A 24,687-nucleotide genomic window follows, 5' to 3' on the forward strand; every position below is an offset into this window, starting at 1 on the left:
TCCCCCACCTGACCCCTTGGTGCTCCTTCAGCATTTGTGCTGTCTACCTCTCACTGGGTCCTGGTGGGGGTTGGGATCCCTTCTCCTGGGGTGATTGATGGCCTGAGCCTGGGGTCAGTAGAGACCCAGCTGGTCTGGGGTATTCATTCCATATTTATGCGCTCTATTTTCTGTGGCTGGGAGCAGCAGCTTCTGAAGATTCCATGGGGAGAACAGGATACTCCTTCCTGGAAGGCACCGATTTTCCCAGCCCCACTCACATTACACACACACACACACACACACACACACACACACACACACACAGTGATTTAGGCCTTGTGAGTCAAGCCCAAAAGTTCCCTTGGCCCTGTCCCCACCCCCTCCACTGGCCTCTCCTGTTCCTGTCTTTGCCCACACTCTCACAGCTGGTCTCGGACAGAGGTTAGCACAGCCTAGGAGCAGCTGCAATTGCGCCTAAGGGACAGGCCCCTAGAGTTTGGTGGCCCAAGACCTGAACCCCTCCTAGACCAGGTGAGGTGCACAGGTGGTTGCTGCTTCCAGTTTCCCTTCAGACTTAGCTGTGTGAGCTCCACTCCTATCCTCTGGCCTTAGTTTCCCATCTTTAAAACTCAGAAACGCAGTTGGAAAGTCCTTATTCATGTAGTCAGCAAATATAATATGTGTACAGCGCCTTTTGTGTAAGTTACTAGTCAGAATCCTCACTGAGCTCCCAGTCCAGAGGGAAGCCAAACAATTAAAACAGTAATGACAATGATGTCTGTGGCTTCTGTCTACTCCCCTTTTCCTGCTCCCTCTTCTAGTCTCACTTCTCAAGGCTGTGAGCTCTAAGCCCTTCTCCCTACATGGAGAGAAGTCCCTCTCCCCTTGCTACATGTTAAGCCCAGGGACTTGCTTGGGGTTGAGCTGGTACCTACACAGGCTGCCAAGTGGCTCATTAGGGAAAACGGGTCGTGTATTTGGGCATGAGGGTCAGGTCCTTGTCCCACTAGGGCACTGGGTCTGAGGTCTCCAGGGTGCAGTCTGGGCTCCTAAGGGCAGATTGGGACTGAGGACTGGGTGGTGACTGTGGTGGGCTTGGGGCTGCCCAGGTCACTGGGACTCAGGGGCACTCATGCCCAGTTCCTGGGCAGACAGCCAGAATCGTGGAGAGAGCCTAGGTCCTGGCTGACCCTCGGGAGTTTCTTCACTTCTAGCGGTACTGGGCTAGACCGAGCCTTGGTGGCATTTGATCCAGCTCCGACAGCATCTCAGGTCCTATCCAGCATGGGCGGGGCACAGCCGGTCAGCGCTCTGGGCTTCAGGAATCTAAAGATGACCGGGACAGTTGTCAAGGAGGTGGGGCCCGCCATCCGCTCCCCAGGCGATACCCTCCCGCCAAACCAGCTCAGGGTTTGGGTGGCCTCACACCTTCAGACTCGTCCCCTTCCCCGAAGTCGGGCTCGGGCTCTGGGTCGGGCTCGGTCTCTGGGTCCGGTTCTGGCTCCAGTTCCGGCTCTGGTTCTGCTTCAGACTCGGGTTCCGGCTCCGGCTCCGGCTCCGGTTCAGCCTCTTCAGAGTCCTCGGCTTCCCCCTCTGGCTCTGGTTCCTCTGGGGTCCCGGATTGCACCGCCTCGGAGCCCTCAGGGCCCCCGGCCTCGTCAGGGTCTGAAGCTCTGGGCAGCCCGGGGCATGTGGTCCCCGAGCCGGGTGCCTCAGGCGTCCAGTGGCCTGGGCACGGAGGGTCATAGTTGCGGTCTCGGTAGCCTGGGACGGAAGTGGAAGTGACTGAGGCTCAATTGACCCCGGTGCGGTTTCACAGTCGACTGCTTCAGGGGGAGACGACAACCCCGCCCACCCCGGACCTTTGCTCCGCCCCCTCCTTGCCCTAGGCCAGGCCATGCGCGCTCACCCGGGCCCACGTGTTGCCAGTCCCAGGCGGGGTCCGGCGCGCCAGTGGTACGATGGGCACAGCGCAGCAGCTCCTGGCAAGCAGCCTCGCCCTTGCCCTGCACCAGCAACAGTAGGCGGCGCACCCTGCGCTCGGCATCAGGCAGTGAATCCAACGCCTCATACTCAGGCCGGGTGAGCACGCCCCGCGCCAGCAGCGCGTCCAGCAGCAGCCCCGAGTCCGCCTGCAGCGTCTCGACCAGGCGTTTCCGCTCGCGGTCAATAGTCTCCGATGGCCGCTCCTGCGCATTGCCCATCGTTGGAGCTGCTTGGGGAAAGGGGAGAGAAGTAATAGGGGGTTGCCCTCCCTGCGCTCAGCACCGCCTCTGACCTCTCTTTCTCAATGCCCCCAGTGAGCACCCCAGCTGGGGTCTAAGTTCACCTCGATCCCAGCCTCCAGTCAGCTCCGCAAGCAGAGGACCTGGAGGCCAACACAGGGAACTCAGCGTCCTGCCTCTCCAGACGCTTCTGTCCTGTCTCCTCCTCAGGCTCCTCCTTCTGTCCCTAAACGTCAGCTGTGGCTCTCCTCTCCACTGCCTCTCCCAGGAGTCGCATCTACTCTCTGATTGCCCTCCCCAACCAGGACCTTCTGAGCTCCAGCCCCGGCAGATCTGAGCCGGGTTCAGACCCTGCTTGTCCAAACTATTCGTCTTTCTCTCAAATCTACTTCCTCACCTATCCAGGCAGAAAAACCTAGGATTGAAGCTGATACTCCACACCCAGCTTGCAGACAAGTCCTTTCCAGTCTGTCTGCCAAATATTTCTCTCACCATCCTCAGCACTTACTAAGTCCAGCCTTCTGCCTCCTGTTTTGGCCCCGCAGAATCTGGGATCAGAGCTCCCTGCTTCCATATCCTCCCCTCCAGTCCCCTCTGCACCCAGAGCACAAAGTGCTGACAGCCTCCCTGCCCCTCTTCCCTTACCTTGACCCTGAGATGCAACTTTCCAAGACAAGCCCTTTCAAGCAGGGTGCCCCTGCATCCTCTCACCAACACCACCGCCATACTGCAACCCCAGTGTGATCTCATGACCCTTCCTGGTCCCCTGATTCCTGAGCAGAGATACCAGAATCTTTTTCAGGCCTAGCTCTGACCGAGATCTCTTGATATCACCTAAGACCCACCTGTCTCCCTGATGACCTGGGAATTACCTACAAACATTTTGTTTGATCTTAAAGTACCTAGGGCCTAGCTCATACAAGCTACCAACAAATGCTCACCGAACTCAGATTTTCCTCCATGGATCTCCCTATTTTGAGCGACTGTATGGTTTTTGTTTATCTGTTTGTTTGAGATGGAGTCTCGCTGTTGCGCAGTGGTACCATCTGGGCTCACTGCAACCTCAGTCTCCCGGGCTCAAGTGATTCTCGTGCCTCAACCTCCAGAGTAGCTGGGATTACAGGTGCGCACCACCACGCCGGGCTAATTTTTGTATTTTTAGTAGAGACAAGGTTTCATCACGTTGGCCAAACTGGTCTTGAACTCCTGACTTCAAGTGATCCACTGCCTTGGCCTCTCAAAGTGCTGAGATTACAGGCATGAACTACCACGCCTGGCTCATGAGAGACTATCTCTACCAAACAGCAGCTATTAGGGAGAATTAATCTGCTTGGTCCCCTTTTTTTTTTTTTTTTTTTTTTTTTTTTTTTTTTTTTGAGACAGTCTTGCTCTGTGGCCCAGGCTGGGGAGTATAGTGGCATGGTCTCGGCTCACTGCAACCTCTGCCTTCTGGGTTCAAGCAATTCTTCTGCCTCAGCCTCCCCAGTAGCTGGGACTACTGGCACCACCATGCCTGGCTACTTTTTGTATTTTTAGTAGAGACGGGGTTTCACTATGTTGACCAGGCTGGTCTTGAACTCCCGACCTTGTGATCTGCCTGCCTCAGCCTCCCAAAGTGCTGGGATTACAGGTGTGAGCCATTGCACCTGGCTGCTTTGTCCATTTATTCCCAACCAAGGATTATGGCCCATTCCTGTGAGTGGCCTGATGCAGCAAGCAAGACCCCTGGCATTAGGAGGCAAAGACAGCCAGCTTTGGAACATGGCCTCAGCTCACCCCCACCCCCATAATAACCTCCCCTCCTCCCTGCCTTGGCTTTGTTCACACAGCATCCTTCCATCTTCTCTTCCCTTTGCTGTCCCTCCTCTGACTCTAGGAGCCTGGGCCTTCTCTGGGAGAAAGGATTTGGTCCTAGCCCCCATCCTGCCTCCATGTCTCTCTCAGTACCCTCTGGTGTCACACTATATCTCCCCCGTCACTTCACACCTTGGCTCCTGCCCATTGAAGCCCTTCCCCCTGGGCTACCAAGCCGAGACCAGGACTACCCCCTACCCCTCCATCTCTCTTTCTCTCTCTCTTTCTCTCTCTCTCTCTCTCTCTCTTTCTTTTGAAACAGAGATTTCATCTTGTTGCCCAGGCTGGAGGGCAATGGCAAAATCTTGGCTCACCTCAACCTCCGACTCCTGGGTTCAAGTGATTCTTCTGCCTCAGCCTCCTGAGTAGCTGGGATTACAGTCATGAACCACCATGCCTGCTTAAGTTTGCATTTATAGTAGAGACAGGGTTTCTCCATGTTGGTCAGGCTAGTCTCAAACTCCTGACCTCAGGTGATCTACCTGCCTCAGCCTCCCGAAGTGCTGGGATTACAGACATGAGCCGACATCTCTCTTTATGTCCTGTCTGTGACAGGTCTTGCTTCTCCACTTCTCAGTGAGTATCCACCAGCTGCTGCCTCACCACCCCACCAAGGTCACCTCATCTCCTGTAACAGTCCCTCTGAGCCCCTCTCACTCCCATTCCACTAGACCCCACAGCACAGTAAATTTGACAACTTTCTGGGCTAGGATTACTGTTCCCATTTTACAGATGAGGAGACAGGCTTAGAGATTCAGTGGTAAACTGGAATCTTACTTGCTCCAGCCTGAACTATGAGGAACTGAACTATATTCTCCGGTCTAGCAGAATTCCATCCTAAATACCTATCTACCTTCCTCCACCCCACCCCACTGCCTATCAGACCTTAACTATCTGGTCTGGCTACTCCAACCTCCTCCCATCATCCTGGACAGCCAGGCCCTTCCCAGCTTTCCTCCACCAGTTAGAGCTGGGAGAACTCACTATGGCCCTGGCACCTTGGAGCCTTTGCTGATGCTGATCGCTAAGACAAATCCTTTTCCCCTCCCTCCGCTTCATGGATCTATCCATCCTCCAAGACTCAAATGTTCCCTTGTCTACACCAATGCCTAAGTGTCCCAAGGGCAGGTAGTTCTTCTGTGTACCCAGTAAACAAACATATGCCCTCACCACCACATAACCAATATCACTGCATTGTGTACACGCAGATCCTCTGCTTTCTTCAACTGAGGCTTCCAAAGAGTGTCCCTCCAATCGGTGGGCACAGGAAGGAAGAGGGGGAGAGTACCTACTCGGGACAGACACAGGGAGGGTGCAGATTGGATTGGCCCCTCCTCTCTACTCCAGCCTAAGCTGTTTTCATGTTAGCTTTCTCCTCCTATGACCCCAAGTCCTGCCCTTTTTCCTGTCTGGTGGGTAGAGATTCCAGCTGGTCTGGGCTCTCCCTTTGAGGATTTAACGGTTCTCAATACCGAAGTTATTTAGGGGTCAGTCCTTTGAGGGTGACAGGTCAGATGCTTCCCAGAGAGCCAGGTGGCAGCGCGTGGAGCTGGGTCCCAGACTCCAACCCCACCTCGATGCTCGGGTTCTATGGCAGGGGAGCCAGGGTCTGGGGACACTGCGGAGCCTTTGCGCATGTGCGACCGCACGGATCCCCTTACCTCCCTCCACCCAGTTCCAGAGCCTGAGAATCCAGCGGCAGGGCGGGGCCCACAGACTCCCCACTCCAGTGCCGCTGCTGGTGGCGGGGCGCTGATTCTGCCCAATCTCGGTTTCCCTTCCCTCCCCCAGCCAGGAGTGGGGCTCCCGGTCTGGACCGTTTTGGGCGGCCCCACTCACGGGTCGAACCTCCGCGGGGCAGGAGATGACGGTGCAGAAAGGGCCGGGCAGAGTGGGGGTGGCTGCAGCAGCTGCGGCGGGGGCGGGGCGGCCAGGGCTGCTGGGAGTAGGGAGGGTGAGGGTTCTTCCCCGGGCACTGGGAACCACGCCGCGGAGGCCGCGCGCTGGCTGGGGACGTGCACGTTGTCAGCTTTCCCTCCCCAACCGGGGAGCACCGGGAGATGAGGCCGGGAGGGGTCAGTTCGGCCCGCGGCCCCACACGTCCAGTGCCCACTCAGGGCCTGCCAATTTCCAGGTGCTTTGCATCTATCCTGTCATCGACCCTCTTCCCTGCCTGTCACAGAGGAAGCTCAGAGAGGGGTACTGACTCACCCAGGATCACAGAACGCATGCGTTGCAGAGCTGAATGTGACCCAGAAGCCCCCGTTTCCCAGAGATTGCAGCGGCCCAGCGCCAGCCCTGGATCCCGGCCTAGGCAGGGGAGCTAGGCGCCGGATCCCAACCACCTCCCGGGGTTCCTCTATTAAAGACTTAGTATCTGAACGCTTCTACAAATGCAAAATCACCCCCATCCACAACTCCTGTGCTCCCTGACCCATAGAGAAAAGAGACCAGAAACAGAAAAAAAATGGAGTTTATGTGCAGGGCTAATCCGGGTAGTGGGGAGAGGACGATGGGTAGTGGGGGCTTCGGTCACCCCCGCCAGGGGGCGCCAGGAAGCCAAAAAGGGTGTGCATCCGAGCACTGACTCCAGCCCCTTCAGAGGCCAGGGTCTTAAGGGGAGGGACTGGCTTCCGCGCCCAAGTAGGAGGCGGTCCGGCTCTCAGGGGTGCTGTAAATGGTTAAAGCCCCAGGCAAGCCCAGGGCTGGGCCTCCCAAGGCTGCCTGGACATCCAGCAGGAGTGGTGCCCCCAACGTGGGGTCCTTCCCTAGGAGAAGTGCGGCAGTGTTAACCAGGGGAAAGGTTCCCCCTCCTTTCTTCAGGGAAGGAGAGCCCTGCCCACCTGCCTTCTGCTCAGTTAGGATGAAACATCCATTCTTAACCTCCCCACTCTCACCCAGTGGTGAGGGCATGGGTGGCTCAAGGAACTCTCTGCAGGCCAGTCTGAACTTGGAATTTCCCTGCAAATTTCAGATTGCCCCCTTGCTCAGTCAAGGTAGCTCAGCCCAATCAAGGCCTTCTCCCAGGTGGGAGTCATCCCAACCATTACCTGGGCTTGGAGAATTTAATCCCTTGACCGACAGCTCAGGCTCACCCTGCTCTGGAACCAAGGGCTGCATCTGCATGTGAGAACCGCAGGGAGCAGCTGGGGAGGGGATCTAGCAGCTAAGTGGGCAGCTGCAGCAGTCCTGGAGGCACGGCTCCAGCTCACAGAGAACAGCCATGGAGCAGAGGGCTTGGCTCAGCCACCCTGGTCTCTGCCCTCCCTGACCCACTTCTTACCAAGGACAGCTCCATGTCCAAGTCCATCAGCGTCCATTCTCGCCCTTGGAGACTGGGACCCAACACCTGAGGAGAGCTCTGGGTCAGTGGTGCCCTCCTCAGGCTGCACAGAGAGTGAGAACCCACCAGGCCTCTTGCCTCTGCTTCAGCAGAAGGGGTACTCACATCTAGAGGCCCTGCAGGCTCCACACTTTCTTGGGGGGGCCGAAGCAGCATCGGAGGCAGCAGACTCTCTGGGCTCCTGTCCCCCCTCTCCAGGCCCAGAGGCCTGCTGTGCACAGAGAAATGCTTTTGGCCTGCAGTGTCCGACCCTCTCCCCATTAAGTTCCCAAGGAACCCAGACACACGGAGATTTAAATCCCCCAACATTTAGAAAATGATAGGAGACGACCCCATTCTCCCTCCACCCCTAGCCTCCCCACCCCTGCCATAAAGGGACACAGAGAGAGTGCCTCTGCTTCCTACCTGGGACCTGAAGTTTGGGTGGTGGAGCTAGGGCTTTGGGATCCCTGCCCTCCCTATGCAAATATTAACATCAATGTTTCTTCTTTCTTTCTTTCTTTCTTTTTTTTTTTTGAGAGTCTCTCTGTTGCCCAGGCTGGAGTGCAGTGACACAGTCTTGGCTCACTGCAGCCTCCACCTCCCAAGTTCAAGCGATTCTCCTGCCTCAGCCTCCTGAGTAGCTGGGATGACAGGTGCACACCACCACACCCAGCTAATTTTTGTATTTTTAGCAGAGTTGGGGGGAGCAGTTCACCATGTTGGCCAGGCTGGTCTTAAACTCCTGACCTCAGTGATCCACCCATCTCAGCTTCCCAAAGTGTTGAGATTATAGGCATGAGCCACCTCATGACCACCAATGCTTCTTAAACTATTGTGTACTTTACAATCACCCCAGGGAACTCATTTAATATGTAGGTTCCTGAGCTCTTGCACAGATGCTGAGTGCCCTGACTGGAGGTTCTGCTTTCTGAGGGACTTGGATGCTGGAGCCAAGAAGTCAGGTGAGTATCATGGAATCAAATGGCTGGGAAGCTATGGGAGTTGGTAAGGCTGTTCTATCACAGGGCTCATGGTCCAGCCAGGGCTCTGCTCACCTGTCAGGTATCTCCCTGGGATCCCCTGGTTCAGGCTGTTGGGCATTCCTGGGCCCCTCGGGGCTGAAGCTCCCTTTCCCTTCCAGGATGGCCTGCACCACAGCCACAGGCAGCGGTGGGGGGGCTGTCACGCAGAAGTCACACTCGTTTGGGGCCAGGGCCAGCCCGGCCTCGCCATCCCCCCCTGGACTGGCCGGCTCTTCTTTGAGCAGTGCCAGGCCCTTCTCCCTGCACCGGAGAAAAGCTTCAACCAGACCCTGGCACTGACTTCTCCCCCTACCCCCACAGCCATCTGGGCTGCCAGCCCCTCCCCCACAGGCCTCCCGGGGCAGCCCTGTCCCACTTACCTCCTACCATCACTGGAGGGAGAAAGCCTGGTCCCTTCAGGGGATGGAGAGTCTTCTGGGATGTCAGAGATGATGGGGCCCCTGGCCCTGTGAGGGCTGAGGCCCAAAGTCGTCTCTGGGAGGGGCTGTAAGCAGAAGGCTAGGCCCAGCCCTTGGCCTGTAGGCACAGGGAGAGCCAGAACCCCACCCACACCCACCTGGGCCAGGTCTAAGGGAAGTTTGAGGGAGGAGGTTCAGTCCATGCTGGAGGGCCTGGGTCTGGTTGGGGGAAAGGCTGGCTTCCATCTTCTCCTCCTTTTAGGGGATGGGGAGAAGGAACAGGCTCTCCATAAGCCCAGCCATGCCCTCAGGAAGGGGGCAGAAGACAAACCTACCGACTGGATGAAGTAGGGGTCCTGCAGAAGGGCACCAGATAGGGGGCAGGTGTTGAACTTGGCAGGTGTTGGGCAAGAGCTCCCCTCATCCAGCATCAGGGACCTGTGTGGTTGAGCAGGGCACAGGGAGGGGTGGGGCAGGGTCAGCCCCCATGCCCCTTGGCCTGCACTTCCCTCCCTCCCTCAGGCCCCAGCAGCCAAGTCAGCAGAGCTGAGGCCTGTTGCCAGGGCATCAGTCACATGCTGGAGGTGGAAGGGGCTCCCCCCAGAGATGGGGGCCCTTTGGGGGTAGAGAGGGGAGGGAGAGAACCTGGTTTGAGCCCCAGGCCCTCAGCTGTTGGGAAGCTTTTTGAGGGGAGGGGGTAGGGGGCTGCTGGGGTTGGAATTTGGGAATAAGGTTCAGGAGTGGGAGGATCTGGGAATGGGGGTACCAGGTGGTGGAGTTGGGGAAAGCAGATCCTAGATGGGGTGAGGAAGCCTGTAGTGCAGGGGGAGGGATGAGGATTGCTGGTGAAGGAGTTTCTGGAGGAGAAGGGATCCTTGCAAGGGGACTTCTGTGGGGTCTTGGAAGTGGGTGTGGGCCTTCCTGGCTTTCTCACTCACAGCTTTCTCTTGGCTCCGGCATTGCTCGGCCCCGCCTGAAGTGGCCCAAAGAGACACTGGATCAACTGAAGATAAAGCAAAGGGTTAATTCATATTTTGGACCCCGCCCCCCACCCCAGGCACTTCCAGGTGAAGGAGGGAGGTCTAACAGGGGCTCTGGGAGACGGGACGGCGGAATAGGGTTCCTGAGGAGTGGGAGGAATAGGGTGTCGAGGAGTGGGAGGGAGAAGCGAGGCATGGGGAGAAGAACACCTTGCCGATGACCCGGTGCTGCTGACCGTGGCTCTGCCGAAGTGTCACCACCTCCCGCCACAAGATCTCATTCTGCCTGGGGAAGGAGTGGGAGGGTGCAGAGGCTTCTGAGAGTTCGCCCAGTCACCACCCCCCAGAGAATGGCAAGGCCGGGGAGCCAGGAGACCACTCCGATGATCTAGAGATTGCCCATAAGCCAGGGCCGGACAGAGGAAGGGGCTGCCCAGAACCACCGGGCGGCCAGTTTTGGTCTCATCCCGAACCCCCAACCCTGTCCCCTCTTTCCCTGCCACCTGCGCACTGCCTGAGCTCACGCAGCCGCGCCTCGGTGCTCTCCTGCACTCCCCGCAAAGCCTGCACCTCGCCCAGTAGTCGGCCCAGGTCCTCTGGCCGCCAGCGGCCGTCGTCTCCGCGCAGCGCGGGCACCTGAGGGCGGGAGGCACCGTAGGGACTGGGTCGCAGGAGCAAGGCCGGCAGCCCCAGCACCCCTCCTTGGCTCTGCTCATTCCCGAAGGGTGCCCCCACCTTGCGCCGCACGCGCTCCAGTAGCTGCTCTCGGCCCCGCACGAAGCTCGGGTGCTGGAACTCGACGTGGTCGCGCTCCGGCCTGAGCAGGCCGCCCTGCTCGATGCTCACCACCTTCCGAAAACCGTCTGGGGAGCGGGGCGTGGGGGCGTGGGTCGCCCCATCCCCTGCACCGAGTTCCCCGTCCCCGCTCCCCGCCCAGCCCTAGGGACTCACACATGTTGAGTTGGCGCACGAAGCTCGCCATGTTGCTGTGCTTGAAATACTGGGGCAGCACTTCCTTGGCGAAGCGGCTCTGGTCGCTTACGAGGAAACTGGTCCCGCTCTACCAAAAACGCCGCCCGCCCACCGTGCGGGCGGAGACCAGGAGAGTGAGCGGTGCCCGCCCACGGCCAGTCCTGCGCTCCGGCGCGCGCACTCGCTCACGCTCACTCTGGGGTCCAGGCCTGCCGCTTACGGGGATATGGGTCGAGGCCAGGCCAGAACGGGCTCCAAGGCCTAGCCTGGAGCGACCACAGTGAGTCCCTACCCCCAGCCAGACCCTAACTCCATACTCCGTTCTCAGAAAGGAGAGGCTGACGGGGTTCCGGTCCTGGGCAGGCCCCAGCCCCGCAATGTGACCCTGAGCTAGACCAGCCCTTCCCATCTCCTGGCCTCAGTTTTCCTATCTGTCGGATGGGGGTTGGGGGGTGGATGGGAACTAAATGGCCTCGAAGTCCCTCGGGCTCTAGATCTCCAGGATGTAGGCTCCTAACCCTTCTTCGGCCAGAGGAAACCCCCATCTTGCACACTCCAAGGTGAACTACCCTAAATGGCTGAATCCGGGGATCCACGGCCCAGTCTCAGGCGGGAGTTGGGCGAACATGGGTGTTCACTGACGTGGAGGGACCCCGGGACCACTAGGGGAATCGAGGGGCCCCGGCCCTCACCGGGCTCCAGCGGATCAGGTGGTCTGTGCCTGGGTCGCCCACCAGCGCCCATAGCTTGCCAAGAAAGGCAGGCACGGGGCTGGGGCCTGGCTCCGTGGGCAGCACTGCTGGCGCTTCCTGCATGGTGCAGTCTCGGCCCGGCTCAGCGCTCGGGCCCGGCCGCTGCGGGCTCGTCAAAGCCACGGAAAGTGCTGCGTTTGCCGCCCGCTCCGCCCTACTCCGCCCAGGGGCGCCGGGTCAGGCGGGGGCCACGTGCGAGCCCGCTGGGCGGGGCTCGGACAGCGGCCGAGGCTCCAGCACACAGAAAGGGCTGGCTGGATGGGATGTGTGAAGTGGAGTGGAGAGGTAGGGTGGGGCGGGGTGAGGTGGGAGATGGGTTCGAGTCCCACCCTTCTCAGTCCCTCTATTTCCTTGTTTTACGGGAGAAATCGCTGGTGCGCGACCTGGTGTGGGCTGGGCAAGTCCTAGAAGGCGATGGCCAGAGACGCAGTGAAGCTTCAGGCAGGGCAAGCAGATAGGATAGGGTGAGGCGGGGAAGCACGGCCCCTCCCGCCGAACCCCAGGACGTAGTCATTCCTAGGGTGCGAGTGCCCCGCCCCTAACCCCCACACCCGTGTCAGACCGGAGGACCTTGAGGAAACCCCACCTCTGCCGGCATGGCTCCTCCGGCCTCCGCGCGTTCCCCGCCCTCCCCTTTCAGATCCGACCAGCCTTTCATAGGACGCAGAGACGCTGCAGGATTTGTTTATTTCACACTCACCCCTGAGGCCCGGCCCGCGCCCGGGTAAGCGGAGCTGCAGAGCCCGCAGAGGGGTGGAGACTAGGGGGGGGGGGGGCGTCTGCCGAGCGTGAGAGCAGTGAGTGGACTCAGGGTTCCCAGGAACGGTCCCGATACCATCCCACAGCTCCCACTCCGTAGAGACCAGGGGACAACAATCCCGAAGGAAGGCGCTAGCAGTCAGGACGCGCCTGGACACCCCTGTCACATCTCAGAGCGCTTAAGTTCGCGGGAACCCGGGGAGAAGTCGCCCAATCACGGCACTGGCATGGGCCGCCAGGGATGCGGCTCGCGCGTGAGCTTGAGGGTATAGGTGCGCAGGCGCGGGCAGTGCGCGCGGAAGGCGTCCAACACGGAGGGGCTGACCACGCAGAAGCAATGCATCTCGCGCAGGCCCGCGCAGCGCGCCGCCAGCTCCTCCAGCGCTGCATTTAGCCCGGCTGAAGCGGCTGCGCGCACCTCGAGCACGCGCAGGGTTGCGGCGTAGTGGTGCGCCGCAAAGCGCACTGGGCCTACGGTGTCGCCTGAGAGGTTGAGGCGTAGCGCAGCCACGGGGACCGCTGGCTGCAGGACGCGCGTCACGCTCTCGGCTGGCAGCGCGGGCTCCAGCTCCAGCTCCACGGCCAGCCCAGGGTGGCGGCGGCGCAACGCAGCCCAGGCTTCGTTGGGCAGGGGGGGCGCGCGTGCATCTTCGGGGCACGCGCAGCGCAGAGTCAGGAGCGCGAAAGGCGAGCGGTCTGGCGCCGCCAGCACTTCGAGGGTGGCGTGCGACAAACTGGCTAGGTGCAGGCCGAGAGCGCGCAGGCGCGGGCAGGCCCCCAGTAGTTCTAGCACTGATCCGGGACTCACACTGTCCACTAGGGTACTATTATCCAGAAAAAGGCTGTGGAGCTCGGGACAGCTGCTCGCCGCCCGCAGCACCAGCGCGTCGTCCAGTGTGAAGGGCAAGCGCCGCAGGTCGAGGTGGCGCAGCTCGCGGGCCGCCCCGCATACTGCGTGCACAGCCTCCAGGACGTCGTGGCCCGAGTCGAAGAGCGGCTTTTCTCCGCGGCACTCCAGGCAGAGGCCTCGCAGCCCCAGGGCACGGCCCGCCAGAGCCATCAGCAGTTCGATGGCCGCCCGGCGACTGGAATCCCTCGATGGCTCAAATTCCAGCCGTAGGTTGTGAACGTGGTCAAGGCAGGCGGACAGATAAGGCGGCAGCATGCCTTCCAGCTCGCATTCGCAACTTGGGTTAGAGTCGTGCAGAAAAGGCCTCGGCTGAGTCCCCGAGACCGGGGGAGAAGCCTCTACCTACCCCTTAGCTGGGGTTCCAGCTGCCATCCCACTTCCTGCCTCCCTCCCCACCTCTCTGTCCTGACAACACCTGTTGCCCCAAAGGAGGGAACTCCCATCCTATCCTTTTAGAAGAGTTTAGCGGCATCTGCCACAGGTTGAAAGCCAGGTATGGAGAACCAATGATATTTTAGGAACTAGACTTTCTCAGCTGTCTCTAAGGTGTCTCGGAGTGGCCTCTGGACTGCTAGGTTGGAATTCCGCCTCTGCCATTCCCTAGCTGAGTGATCCGTGACAAGTAATTAAGTCTCTGCCTCAGTTTCCTATCTGGGCAATGGAGCTAATGATAATACCGATCTACCACACAAGGTTTTCGTAAGGATTAAATTACTTAATATATGTAAGGCACTTAAAAACAATGGTTGGTATGTGTTGGGCAGTTAATAAATGTCAGCGATTATTTTTTAATAATGGGGGAGTCGACCTGAATCTCTGCCTAGCCTACGACTCCACAGAGAAGGTGAAAGGGAGGCAGGGAGAGGGGTGTGGAGGAGCAGGCTCACCTGATTTTTGTGTCGTGCCACACGGCGCTGGAGGTAGCAGCGGCAGCCCAGGCCCTGCAGACCCTGGCAGCTGCAGCACGGTCCTTCAGGGACAGGTGGTGGAAGATGAGCGCCAGCACCTCCTCTGGCAATCGCTCTCCAGGCTCGGCCATGGCCCAGATCCGGCTGGGGTGGGAGGATCCGCCACCCCCAACAGCTCTGGCCTGGAGAAAGAGGGACGTCTCTGGGCTCAGGAAGGCGCAAAGCGTTGCGGGAAGATCGAGCATTGCTGTACAAATGCATGTGGCCTGAGGAACAGAGGCCCTCTCAGATAGCATGGGGCATCAGATAACCCTAACACTTGTTCACAAAGCAGATTTCACAACCTCATCTACTAAATCAGGTTTTCCTGAAAGGGTAAGTCCCAGGAAACTGCATTTCAACAAGCCCCGGGTGACTCCACAGGTTACACGTTGAGAAACCGCCCCCCCGCCCCGCCTTTTTTTTTTTTTTTTTTTTTTTTTTTTGAGACTGGGTCTCGCTCTTTACCTATGCTGGAGTGCAGTGGCGTACTGACAACTCACTGCACCCTCAGTCTCCCGGGCTCAAGCTATCCTCCCACCTCAGCCTCCCGAGTAGCTGGGACTACAGGGGCAAGCCAGCAGCCTGGCTAATTTTTGTAATTTTGTTGTAGAGACGAGGTCTCGCTTTGTTGCCCAGACTGGTCATGAATTCCTGGGCTCAAGCAATCGGCTCGCCTCGGTCTCCCAAAGTGCTGGGATTACAGGCATGAACCACCATGCCGGGCCTGAGACACCCCATTTTAACACCGCGGGTTAGCAGCAAGTGACTGCAGGGTTAGTAAGGCGGGAGCATTAATGTAGACTTTTCTTTGTCCGGGACCGTGAGCCAATCAGGAAGCGGGGTGTGGGCGGGGCACAGTTGGATACTCCCGGAGAGGGGAGACTCCTTCCCCGCCTCCGCCTCACAGGGACGTGTCCCAGGTGCTTCCTAAGACAGCCCCACCAGGTGAAAAAAAGCTTGGGGCTCTGGGATCTGACAGCTCTAGTACCTGAGGGGCTCGAAGTTCAAGTTTCGGCCCCTGAGCAGCCCTTGCTCCGGCGGGCAATTTGGGTTCGGCTGGAACTCAGCAGACCCACCCCGGAGCACAGCCTTTACAGGGGATGGGGTTATTGGAACGTGTGCGTCCTCTGTGAAGTTGTCAATCTTGGTGTTTTGTTTGAGACGGAGTCTAGCTCTGTCGCCCAGGCTGGAATGCAGTGGCGCGATATCGGCTCACTGCAACCTGCGCCTCCCGGGTTCAAGCGATTCTTCTGCCTCAGCCTCCCGAGAAGCTGGGATTACAGGTGGGCGCCACCACGCCCGGCTAATTTTCGTATTTTCAGTAGACAATATGGTTTCACCATATTGGCCAGGGTGGTCTCGAACTCCTGACCTCGTGATCCGCCCGGCGTGGCCTCCCAAAGTGCTGGGATTACAGGCATGAGCCACCGCGCCCAGCCCCCAATCTTGTTTTAAGGTTCCTGAAGGTTTGCATACACAAGGCTTCACACCAGTCGCCAGTTAATGTCCCCATATCTTCCGGGCTAAGTTTCTCCCGGAATTTGTGCCACGTGTTTCCTGGGGCTTCAGATACGCTCTACCAGGCTTGTACCTGGGACCCATGAGCACCCCGTTTTCAGTGCCTAGTCGTAGCAGCTATCATGCAGCCGGATCCCCAGGGGCACCAGAAAATTCTGGTCTACAGAGGGCGCCCCCTGTCTACCACAGTCTGGCAGCTCTCTCTCGTCTGAGCCCCGGCCTCGTAAGAATCGCAAACCCCCAAAGTCCAGGTCTTCCTGCCGTCTAAACTTGGGCGCCAGTGTCTTACCTGCTTAGCGGACTAGATGGGTTTTGCCCGGGGCGAGGGACTGACCTCAGAGGACAGCAGGCGGGAAGCAGCCACCGGGGCGGGACACGCGGGCGGACAGGGTGGCTAGGGCTGGAGCGCCGCCCCAGAGCCTCCGCGCACACCCGGAAGCGGCGCGACTGGAGCGGAGCCTGGCGGGCGTGGGAACCCAGGCCCCGCCGAGGCGGCCAGGTTAGTGTAGAGGGTCGGTGGGTGGGTGGGCTCCCCAATGCGGGCGGGAGCGGAGGTGGATCCTGGCTCCGAAGCGTGGGCGCGGCGCAGATGTCACCGGCGGCTGCTCTGGCCAGCTGGTGGCGGCGGCCTATTGGGCTGTTCTCGTGGGAGGCCGGGGGGCGGTACGGAATTTGGTCCCCGCAGGCTCTTTTTCCCTGACAGGGCTTTCAAGGGGCAGTAGGGCCCTGCAGGAGAGAGGTTGGGGGAGGGGCTGGTTCTGAACACCTCCTTAAGCGGAGACCTCTCAGCCCACCCCAACTAATCGCAAGTGCAAAATGCCAATTTGAGGGTGGGCTAGTGGGAGCCAGGGAAGCTTCCCTCGAGCGCTCAGGAGCAGTGTAGCTGAGTGGGGGGTGCGCCTGGCGGGTCGCCAGGAGTCGCAGGCTTTCAGTTCTGGGCCACTCCCACAGGCGGTCCCGGTCCACCCAGCCAGAGGTGGAGCTTCTCCCGGGACTGTTAGGTGTTCAAGGGGCACCGTGCTTGGCTCGCCCCTGGAAATAGGGGCAAACGTTGTTAGGTTGATACCCAAGTGCCCCACAGTTTCTGCCCACCAAGATTTCTCAGGACCCAGCCTGGAAGCCTCAGCCCCGCCCAAAAAGGGACGACTACAGGTGGGTGAGGCGCAGGGCTTCCCAAGAGGAGCTTCTGTGAAAGAACACGTAGGAGGAGCTGCAAATCAGCGGATTGCAAAACTAGGGCCCTGGTCTCTTTATTCTGTTAACTCGACCTCCAGCCTGGGTCACCTCTGCCATCTGTCTGGTACTAGTGAGTGACGGAGCATTCCCCATCTCCAGGTTCCCAGAACTCCCCGCTTCCCCCCACAACCCTCCGCAGGCATGATGGGCAGACACTGGTCCCGTTGAATCCCCACTTCCACCCTTTGGGGTGGGACCACATCCATCTGGTCAACACTCCCACCTCAAGGGGCTAGGAAGACCTGAAAGAGGGAGCGTTTCCAGAGGAGGTTCCCACTCTCTCCTACTTCTCATCCCACTTTCCTAGGACTCTCCCCTGGTCTTACCTCCGTGGCTGGCTCCCTGCCACGCGCTCCTGGACCCACTTGTCATTTTCAGGTCTTCCCCTGTTTTTTCTTGTTTTGCTTTCAAGGAAAACAAATTTATTTTGCTCTTTTAATACAAATAAAATTTATCTCCCTCACATAAAGCAGGAAATATTGCTAAATACAAAGAAAATAAATAAATCACCTATAATCCTTCCCCACCCCCACCTACCTCTCTCTATCCTGCCCAGTGATAAACAAAATGCAAAGTTCCTGTTAATATCTAGGCTGTGGTTTGGAGTAAGTACACAAGTCTTAACGTTTTCTTTTCTTTTCTTTTTTGAAACAGTCTTGCTCTGTCACCAAGGCTGGAGTGCAGTGGTATGATCTCAGCTCACTGCAACCTCTGCCTCCTGGGTTCAAGTGATTCTCCTGCCTCAGCCTCCTGACTAGCTGGGACTACAGGCATGTGCCACCACACCTAATTTTTTGTATTTTTAGTAGAGAAGGGTTTTCACCTTGTTAGCCAGGATGGTCTCCAAAAGTGCTGGGATTACAGGCTTGAGCCACCACACCTGGCCCAATGGCATGATCTTGACTCACTTCAACCTTCACTTCCCAGGTTGAAGGGATTCTCCTGCCTCAGCCTCCCAAGAAGCTGGAATTACAGGTGCCGACTACCACGCCTGGCTAATTTTTTTGTATTTTTACTAGAGACGGAATTTCACTATGTTAGCCAGGCCTCCCAAAGTGCTGGGATTACAGGCGTGAGCCACTGGCCTGGCCAAGTATTAATGTTTTCTATGAAAAGATTAGGAGGCCAGGTGTGGTGTCTCACACCTGTAATCCCAGCACTTTGGGAGGCTGAGGTGAGCAGATCCCTTGAGCCCAGGAGTTTGAGACCAGCATAGGCAACATGGTGAAACTCCATCTCTACTAAAAAGATAAAAACTAGGCCAGGCACAGTGGCTCACGCCTGTAATCCCAGTACTTTGGAAGGCTGAGGCAGGCAGATCCCGAAGTCAGGAGTTCGAGACCAGCCTGACCAACATGGTGAAACCCAGTGGAAAGAAAGAAAGAGATGGAGGGAGGGAGGGAGGGAGGGAGGGAGAAAGGAAGGAAGATAAAAGCTAGCCAGGCATGGTGGCATGTGCCTGAAGCCCCAGCTACTCGAAAGGCTGAGGTGAGAGGATTGCTTGAGTCAGGAAGGTCAAGGCTGCAGTGAGCTGTGATAGTGCCACTGCACTCCAGCCTGGGTGACAGGGCAAGACCCTGTTTCAAAAACAAGAAAATTTTAAAAACAAAGGTTGAGAGTAGTGGTTCACTGCTGTAATCCCAGCACTTTAGGAGGCCAGGGTGGAAGGGTCACTTCCTGTTCCTCATGTAAATAGATGGCTGCTGGGGCCACCCCATGTGTCCTGCCCATGGCTAACACTCAGCAGTCCTCCTAGCCCACCATATATGAACCTTGACGACTGGAGTGCACAGGAGGGTGACTGATGAGACAGGAGGTAGGGCCTTGAGCCCATGATACTAGGAAAAGGGTGGGCAGGAAAAGGATGAGGTGGGAAGAAAGAGGGAGGGCAGTTCCTTACTTGCTGTCTTATGGGGTAGTAACTGGGAGGTCTCTGAGCTGTGGCTCAGTGCAGTGGTTCCCTGGCTGGGAATTTTGCCCCTGCTAGTCCAGGGCTAGGTTTTTGTCAGAAGATGGATGAAGGAGATACTAGCACCAAGGGGCTCTGGCTTTTTTCTGGACAGGGAGGGAATAGAACAATTTGTGTTGAAATGACTGGAGCCAAACTCCAAGCACTTTATAACAAAAAGCAATTATTTAGCTCACATAACTAAGAAGTCCAAATGCAAAGGCTTCAGGGACAGCTGGATCCAGGAGCCTAGTATGGTTAGGAGTGCACTTCTCCATCTCTTGATTGTTTCTTTCTGTGTCAGCTTCACTCTGGGCCAGGCTCTTCCCAAGCAGTGGCAAAGAAGAGCTGCCCTTTCCTTCCAGTTCAGCCCCAAGGGAAGGGAAATTAGTGCCTCTTTCCTATTGGCTCATCCAGAGTTGCAGGGTTGATTCTCATTGGTCAAACTTTAGTCCTATACTCCATCCTGAACTAATCACTGCATAAATGTGAATGAAATATGCAGATTGGCCAGGTCTGGTGCACAAGCCCGACCTGGAGCTAGGGAGTGGGACACAGGCACATGAATTGAGAAGGAGAAGGGATGTCCCTAAAGGTAACACAGGCTTGTGGGAGGGAATCTGGGTAGATGCAAACTATAGGTGTCCTTTGAAGTAAAGACAGGAGGTTTTTTTTTTGTTTGTTTGTTTGTTTGTTTGTTTGTTTGAGACGGAGTTTCGCTCTTGTTACCCAGGCTGGAGTGCAATGGCACGATCTCGGCTCACCGCAACCTCTGCCTCCTGGGTTCAGGCAATTCTCCTGCCTCAGCCTCCTGAGTAGCTGGGATTACAGGCATGCACCACCACGCCCAGCTAATTTTTTTGTATTTTTGGTAGAGACGGGGTTTCACCATGTTGACCAGGATGGTCTCGATCTCTTGACCTCGTGATCCACCTGCCTTGGCCTCCCAAAGTGCTGGGATTATAGGCGTGAGCCACCGCGCCCGGCAAGACAGGAGGTTTAACCTTAGGCTGAGGTCCTCCAGAGATACTGGGCTCAAGTCTATTCAGAAGGCAAGGCCAGGATATGGGCCTGGTTGGCTCTGGGGCATGGGCACTATCCAGAATGAAGGTGTCTCCTGTCCACTTTGATAAGAGAGACAAAGGCCTGAGGAGGAGGCAGAGAAGATCTGCCTCTGCTCCCCCTCCACTGTGACGCTGGGCTCTTTCCCTGAGAAGGTAGTAGGGGGACAATCCTTTCTGCAAGTCTGGGGTGGGTGGGACTCTGTACAGAGCCAGGAGCTCAAGGGGCTGCCTGTGAGATGGTGAACTTCTGTCCCAAGTATGCCAGCTAGTATTGGGGACACCTGAACCTCATGGGACTTGAGGCTACTGTGGTGGGAACAGCGGAACCACCTGGGGCTGGACAGTTGTCTCCAGGGCAGAGGGAGGGAGATGAACTGAATACCTACCTGTCTCCATCTCCAGGAGGTGAGATGGCAGCTGGGCAAAATGGGCACGGAGAGTGTGTGGGCAGCGCATACCTGTTTGTGGAGTCCTCGCTGGACAAGGTGGTCCTGTCGGATGCCTACGTGCACCCCCAGCAGAAGATGGCAGTGTACAGGGCTTTGCAGACTGCCTTGACAGGTTCGTGGGTGTGCTGGCATGTGGAGAGGAAAGAGTGGCCTGGGGCATTTTGTGGGAGGGGCTGAGGCTGCAAGTCCTCTTTGGTGGGCCTGGGCTTAGCCACCTTTAGGGAAAAGATTTGGGGTGGGAGGTAGAAGATGGAGGACCCCTGGCTGTGTAGACTCTGTCCTCTCTGTTTGTGGCATGACCTTGAGGGTATATGTGCGTCCTTGAGTCAGTGTATGATTTACCGATTTGTGCACTAACGTCCTTTGCTCGATCCCCGCCCCCTCCACCAGCCAGCTCACTGCTTTCTCCTAATTGTGGATGCCTCTCTCCTCTTTTCCTCTCTTACTGCAGCACTCCTTGCTCAAGACCCCTCCCCAGTACCTACCCTTCCAGGCCCCGCTTTCCCATGTCAGGGCAGAGGCTACAGGAGGCTGAAGCGGGTTGGGGGATCTGTTCGTGGCCTCAGAGCGGCGAGAGCCCCTCTCTTCTTCCCGAGCAGTGGGAGCCGAGCTTGGTGGAGGCTGAAGACCTGAGACCTCCCGCCCTCCTCTGCCCTGCTGGCCGCCTACCCAGGCTTGGTCACCCAGGGAACATGCTTCCTTTTCTGTGCTACAAAGTCACTCTTTTGCCAGCTCTCATTTGGGACATGGGAGCTGGGGCTAGGTGGCACCCACTTTGGCTTGGGGTGCTCCCTGTGATAGGTCCTGGTCTTCTTTCTGGGTTGTTGCTGCCCAATTTTTGTTTCCCATCTGGGCACTCGGGGGTAACTGCACCCTGGGTCAGGGGGATGGGACGGCGCTTGACCACAGCAGGCCTCGCCCCTCCTCCGGCCGCTTGGAGAACGGCCGAGCTTGGGGACCGTCTGGCGCCTGACCGCCCGGCGCCTGACCGCCCGCCTCCGCAGAGAGCGGCGGGAGCCCGGACGTGCTGCAGATGCTGAAGATCCACCGCAGCGACCCGCAGCTCGTTGTGCAGTTGCGATTCTGCGGGCGCCAGCCCTGCAGCTGCTTCCTCCGCGCCTACCGCGAGGGGGCGCTACGCGCCGCGCTGCAGAGGAGCCTGGCGGCCGCGCTCTTCCAACACTCGCTATCGCTGCAACTGGAGCTGCGCGCTGGCGCCGAGCGGCTGGACGCTTTGCTGGCGGACGAGGAGCGCTGTTTGAATTGCATCCTAGCCCAGCAGGTGCGGCCGGGCTAGGGTCAGGATGGGGTAGGGCGGGGATCCGTGGCCAAGCTCCTGGTGACGGCAAGTTCCCTTCCCCTAGCCCGACCGGCTCCGGGACGAAGAACTGGCTGAGCTGGAGGATGCGCTGAGGAACCTGAAGTGCGGCTCGGGGGCCCAGCGTGGCGACGGGGAGGTCTCTTTGGCCCCCTCGCAGCTCCCCGTGCCCTCTCTGTCAGAGGTGAAGCCGCGGCCGCCGCCAATGCCTGCCCAGACTTTTCTGTTCCAGGGTCAGCCTGTAGGTGAGGTGCAGGCGGAGAGGCAGGGTCACCAGGAGGTTGGAGTCTGGGGAGCAGCAGGGTCGTCGCCGGGTGGGGATGGGTGGGATCTGCGCTGGGGGCCCCCCTCACCCCGCTTCCTCGCTTCCTCTGCAGTGAACCGGCCGCTGAGCCTGCAGGACCAACAGACGTTCGCGCGCTCCGTGGGCCTCAAATGGCGCAAGGTGGGGCGCTCACTGCAGCGGGGCTGCAGAGCGCTGCGGGACCCGGCGCTAGACTCGCTGGCCTACGAGTACGAGCGCGAGGGGTTGTATGAGCAGGCCTTCCAGCTGCTGCGCCGCTTCGTGCAGGCCGAGGGTCGCCGCGCCACGCTGCAGCGCCTGGTGGAGGCACTTGAGGAGAACGAGCTCACCAGCCTGGCAGAGGACTTGCTGGGCCTGACTGATCCCAGTGGCAGCCTGGCCTAGACCAGGGGTGCAGCCAGCTTTTGGAGAACCTGGATGGCCCCAGGGTTCCTTCTGCTGCTGCTGCTGAACCCTTGTCCATCCACTTGGCCTATCTGCTGGACCTGCTGAGGCAGTGTTGACTGCCTTCCCCAGGAGCCAGACCAGCACCCACCGAGCCCGCTGGGGGTGCACCATTGGGGATTCTGCCTCAGGTACTTTGATAAGAGTGTGGGGGAATCCGCTCCGGAGATCAGCCTCACCTTCCCCTACCCCAGAAGTGGGACTTACAGCCAGCCCTTACGGTTTCACTCATGAAGCACCTTGACCTTCAGTGTCCTGGACTTCATCCTGGGTGTTGCAGATACTGCAGTGAAGTAAAACATGGATCAGTCTTGCCTGCCCCCCGCTCACACTCAGCATGGGACCCCAAATGTAAAGCAATGATAAAGTGTAACATGGTCTTTGCTGTGAGAAATACAAGTAGTAATGGCTTACACCTGTAATCCCAACAATTTGGGAGGCAGAGGCAGGAGGACTGCTTGAGCTCAGGAGTTTGAGACCAACTTGGGTAGTCCCAGCCACTTAGGAGGCAGAAGTGGGACGATCTATGAAGCATGGAAAGTTGAGGCTGCAGTGAGAAGTGATCAAGCCACTGCACTCCAGCCTGGGCTACAGAGTGAGACCCTGTCTCAAAGAAAAAGAGAGAAGTTGTGGAGGATGGAGGAAGGGGCCTAACCTGAGCGGGGAACAGGGAGTAAGCTTTCCGGAGGAGATCAGTGTTGAGTAGGCATGGGGGTGGGGTATCTAGAGAAGGGCAGTGTTCCGGGAACCCGCAGTCTCAGGCAAGGGCTTGAGAAAGGTGAGAGAGAGGGACCTTAGAAGGACCGTTAAAAGTGGGTGGATCTGGCTGGGTGTGGTGGCTCATGCCTGTAATCCCAGTATTTTGGGAGGCCAAGGTGGGCAGATCACCAGGTAAGGAGATCGAGACCTCCTGGCTAACATGGTGAACCCCGTCTCTACTAAAAATACAAAAAATTAGCTGGGCGTGGTGGCACTTGCCTGTAGTCCCAGCTACTGGGGAAGCTGAGGCAGGAGAATCACTTGAACTCGGGAGGTCGAGGTTGTCGTGAGCCGAGATCACACCATTGCACTCCAGCCTGGGAGACAAGAATGAAACACTGTCTCAAAATAAGTAAGTAAGCCGGGCGCAGTGGCTCAAGCCTGTAATCCCAGCACTTTGGGAGGCCAAGGCGGGTGGATCATGAGGTCAAGAGATCGAGATCATCCTGGTCAACATAGTGAAACCCCGTCTCTACTAAAAATACAAAAAATTAGCTGGGCATGGTGGCGTGTGCCTGTAATCCCAGCTACTCAGGAGGCTGAGGCAGGAGAATTGCCTGAGCCCAGGAGGCGGAGGTTGCGGTGAGCCGAGATCGCGCCATTGCACTCCAGCCTGGGTAACAAGAGCGAAACTCCGTCTCAAAAAAAAAAAAAAAGTAAGTAAATAAAAATAAAAATTAAATAAATACAAAAATTAGCTGGACATGGTGATATGTACCTGTAATCCCAGCTACTCGAGCGGCTGAGGCAGGAGAATCACTTGAAACCAGGAGGTGGAGGTTGCAGTGAGCCAAGATTGCACTATTGCACTCCAGCCTGAGTGACAGAGCGAGATTCTGTCTCAAAATAAAATTAAAAAAAAAAAAAAAAGTGGTGAATCTGTGGGCTGGTGGACTTGCTGAGACCTGGAGCTGAGGCTGATCATGTGGGGGTCTGATAAACCATTTTACAGGGTGTAGATTTTTCAGCAAGGCCAGTGAGAAACCTTTGAAGGGTTTTGGGAGTTAAGAAGTCTGGGAGGCTGGAAGCTTTTTTTAAAAAATTTATTGTTTTTTTTGAGACAGAGCTTTGCTCTTGTCACCCAGACTGGAGTGTAATGGCGCGATGTCAGCTCCCTGCAACCTCTGCCTCCCGGGTTCAAGCAATTCTCCTGCCTCAGCCTCCCAAGTAGCTGGGATTACAGGCACCTGCCACCATGCCCAGCAAATTTTGCATTTTTAGTAGAGACGAGGTTTCACCATGTTGGTCAGGCTGGTCTCCAACTCCTGACTTCAGATCATCCACCCACCTCAGTCTTCCAAAGTGCTGGGATTATAGGCATGAGCCCTACGCCTGGCCAAGACTAGGGGGTTGATGAGGATGGGGTTGGGGAAAATGGTGGCCCCAGTCTGGGCAGTGGCAGTAAGAGGTGGAGGGAAGGGGATGACCACCAAGAGCTGTGTGGGTGGAAGAGTAACAGGCTTGGTAACACTGAGTGAGGAATGGGCTGAGAAAGGG

At 57.7% G+C, this 24,687-nt stretch overlaps 4 protein-coding genes across 14 annotated transcripts; 1 reads left to right on the top strand and 3 right to left on the bottom strand.

The window, feature by feature from the left end:
* Positions 1-634: 634 nt before the first annotated feature.
* Positions 635-6,004, bottom strand: NOL3 (nucleolar protein 3). Of its 8 annotated transcripts, none has more exons than XM_074401961.1 (5): positions 5,901-5,993; positions 4,376-4,458; positions 1,892-2,194; positions 1,411-1,746; positions 635-1,308 (listed from the first exon to the last, which is right to left on the bottom strand). In XM_074401961.1, the coding sequence occupies exons 3-5, from the start codon at positions 2,184-2,186 to the stop codon at positions 1,301-1,303; spliced, it is 639 nt and encodes a 212-aa protein (XP_074258062.1). In that variant the 5' UTR covers positions 2,187-2,194; positions 4,376-4,458; positions 5,901-5,993; the 3' UTR covers positions 635-1,300. The 8 variants fall into 8 exon arrangements, with proteins under 8 accessions (XP_074258062.1, XP_010345059.1, XP_010345058.1 ...); XM_010346757.3 differs by lacking the exon at positions 4,376-4,458 and adding an exon at positions 5,232-5,349; XM_010346756.3 differs by lacking the exon at positions 4,376-4,458 and having other exon boundaries at positions 5,901-6,004.
* A 517-nt stretch (positions 6,005-6,521) lies between these two features.
* On the bottom strand, positions 6,522-11,752 carry HSF4 (heat shock transcription factor 4). 4 transcript variants are annotated; one of them, XM_010346748.2, is made up of 13 exons: positions 11,472-11,752; positions 10,759-10,867; positions 10,543-10,670; positions 10,319-10,443; positions 10,018-10,093; positions 9,766-9,830; positions 9,163-9,265; positions 8,789-8,927; positions 8,442-8,565; positions 7,510-7,615; positions 7,345-7,410; positions 7,112-7,181; positions 6,522-6,829 (listed from the first exon to the last, which is right to left on the bottom strand). In XM_010346748.2, the coding sequence occupies exons 1-13, from the start codon at positions 11,592-11,594 to the stop codon at positions 6,675-6,677; spliced, it is 1,389 nt and encodes a 462-aa protein (XP_010345050.1). In that variant the 5' UTR covers positions 11,595-11,752; the 3' UTR covers positions 6,522-6,674. The 4 variants fall into 4 exon arrangements, with proteins under 4 accessions (XP_010345050.1, XP_010345048.1, XP_010345047.1 ...); XM_010346746.2 differs by having other exon boundaries at positions 7,510-7,612; positions 8,442-8,669; positions 8,789-8,913; positions 11,472-11,745; XM_010346745.2 differs by having other exon boundaries at positions 8,442-8,669; positions 8,789-8,913; positions 11,472-11,704.
* A 318-nt stretch (positions 11,753-12,070) lies between these two features.
* FBXL8 (F-box and leucine rich repeat protein 8) lies at positions 12,071-16,421 on the bottom strand. Its single transcript, XM_003936283.4, has 3 exons — positions 15,958-16,421; positions 14,088-14,290; positions 12,071-13,477 (listed from the first exon to the last, which is right to left on the bottom strand). Exons 2-3 carry the CDS (start codon positions 14,237-14,239, stop codon positions 12,505-12,507), a joined length of 1,125 nt encoding a protein of 374 aa, XP_003936332.2. The 5' UTR covers positions 14,240-14,290; positions 15,958-16,421; the 3' UTR covers positions 12,071-12,504.
* On the top strand, positions 16,066-22,830 carry TRADD (TNFRSF1A associated via death domain). Its single transcript, XM_003936284.4, has 5 exons — positions 16,066-16,167; positions 20,319-20,477; positions 21,370-21,647; positions 21,730-21,928; positions 22,061-22,830. Exons 2-5 carry the CDS (start codon positions 20,327-20,329, stop codon positions 22,369-22,371), a joined length of 939 nt encoding a protein of 312 aa, XP_003936333.2. The 5' UTR covers positions 16,066-16,167; positions 20,319-20,326; the 3' UTR covers positions 22,372-22,830.
* Positions 22,831-24,687: the final 1,857 nt, after the last annotated feature.

This window comes from Saimiri boliviensis, chromosome 1, assembly GCF_048565385.1.
Source record: "Saimiri boliviensis isolate mSaiBol1 chromosome 1, mSaiBol1.pri, whole genome shotgun sequence".
NCBI lineage: Eukaryota > Metazoa > Chordata > Mammalia > Primates > Cebidae > Saimiri > Saimiri boliviensis.

Coding starts and splice junctions, on each gene's coding strand:
- NOL3 (XM_074401959.1), bottom strand. CDS start 2,179: ATGCGCAGGAGCGGCCATCGGAGACTATTGACCGCGAGCGGAAACGCC. Junction 1,747..1,891: donor CTGGCAACACGTGGGCCCGG/GTGAGCGCGCAT, acceptor CTTCCGTCCCAG/GCTACCGAGACCGCAACTAT. Junction 1,309..1,410: donor GGAAGGGGACGAGTCTGAAG/GTGTGAGGCCAC, acceptor GGTCATCTTTAG/ATTCCTGAAGCCCAGAGCGC.
- HSF4 (XM_010346745.2), bottom strand. CDS start 11,594: ATGCAGGAAGCGCCAGCAGTGCTGCCCACGGAGCCAGGCCCCAGCCCC. Junction 9,831..10,017: donor AGCACCGGGTCATCGGCAAG/GTGTTCTTCTCC, acceptor CTTTATCTTCAG/TTGATCCAGTGTCTCTTTGG. Junction 7,616..8,441: donor CCCAGGGAGATACCTGACAG/GTGAGCAGAGCC, acceptor CTCTGTGCACAG/CAGGCCTCTGGGCCTGGAGA.
- FBXL8 (XM_003936283.4), bottom strand. CDS start 14,239: ATGGCCGAGCCTGGAGAGCGATTGCCAGAGGAGGTGCTGGCGCTCATC. Junction 13,478..14,087: donor TGGCACGACACAAAAATCAG/GTGAGCCTGCTC, acceptor CTCTAACCCAAG/TTGCGAATGCGAGCTGGAAG.
- TRADD (XM_003936284.4), top strand. CDS start 20,327: ATGGCAGCTGGGCAAAATGGGCACGGAGAGTGTGTGGGCAGCGCATAC. Junction 20,478..21,369: donor TTTGCAGACTGCCTTGACAG/GTTCGTGGGTGT, acceptor CCGCCTCCGCAG/AGAGCGGCGGGAGCCCGGAC. Junction 21,929..22,060: donor GTTCCAGGGTCAGCCTGTAG/GTGAGGTGCAGG, acceptor CTTCCTCTGCAG/TGAACCGGCCGCTGAGCCTG.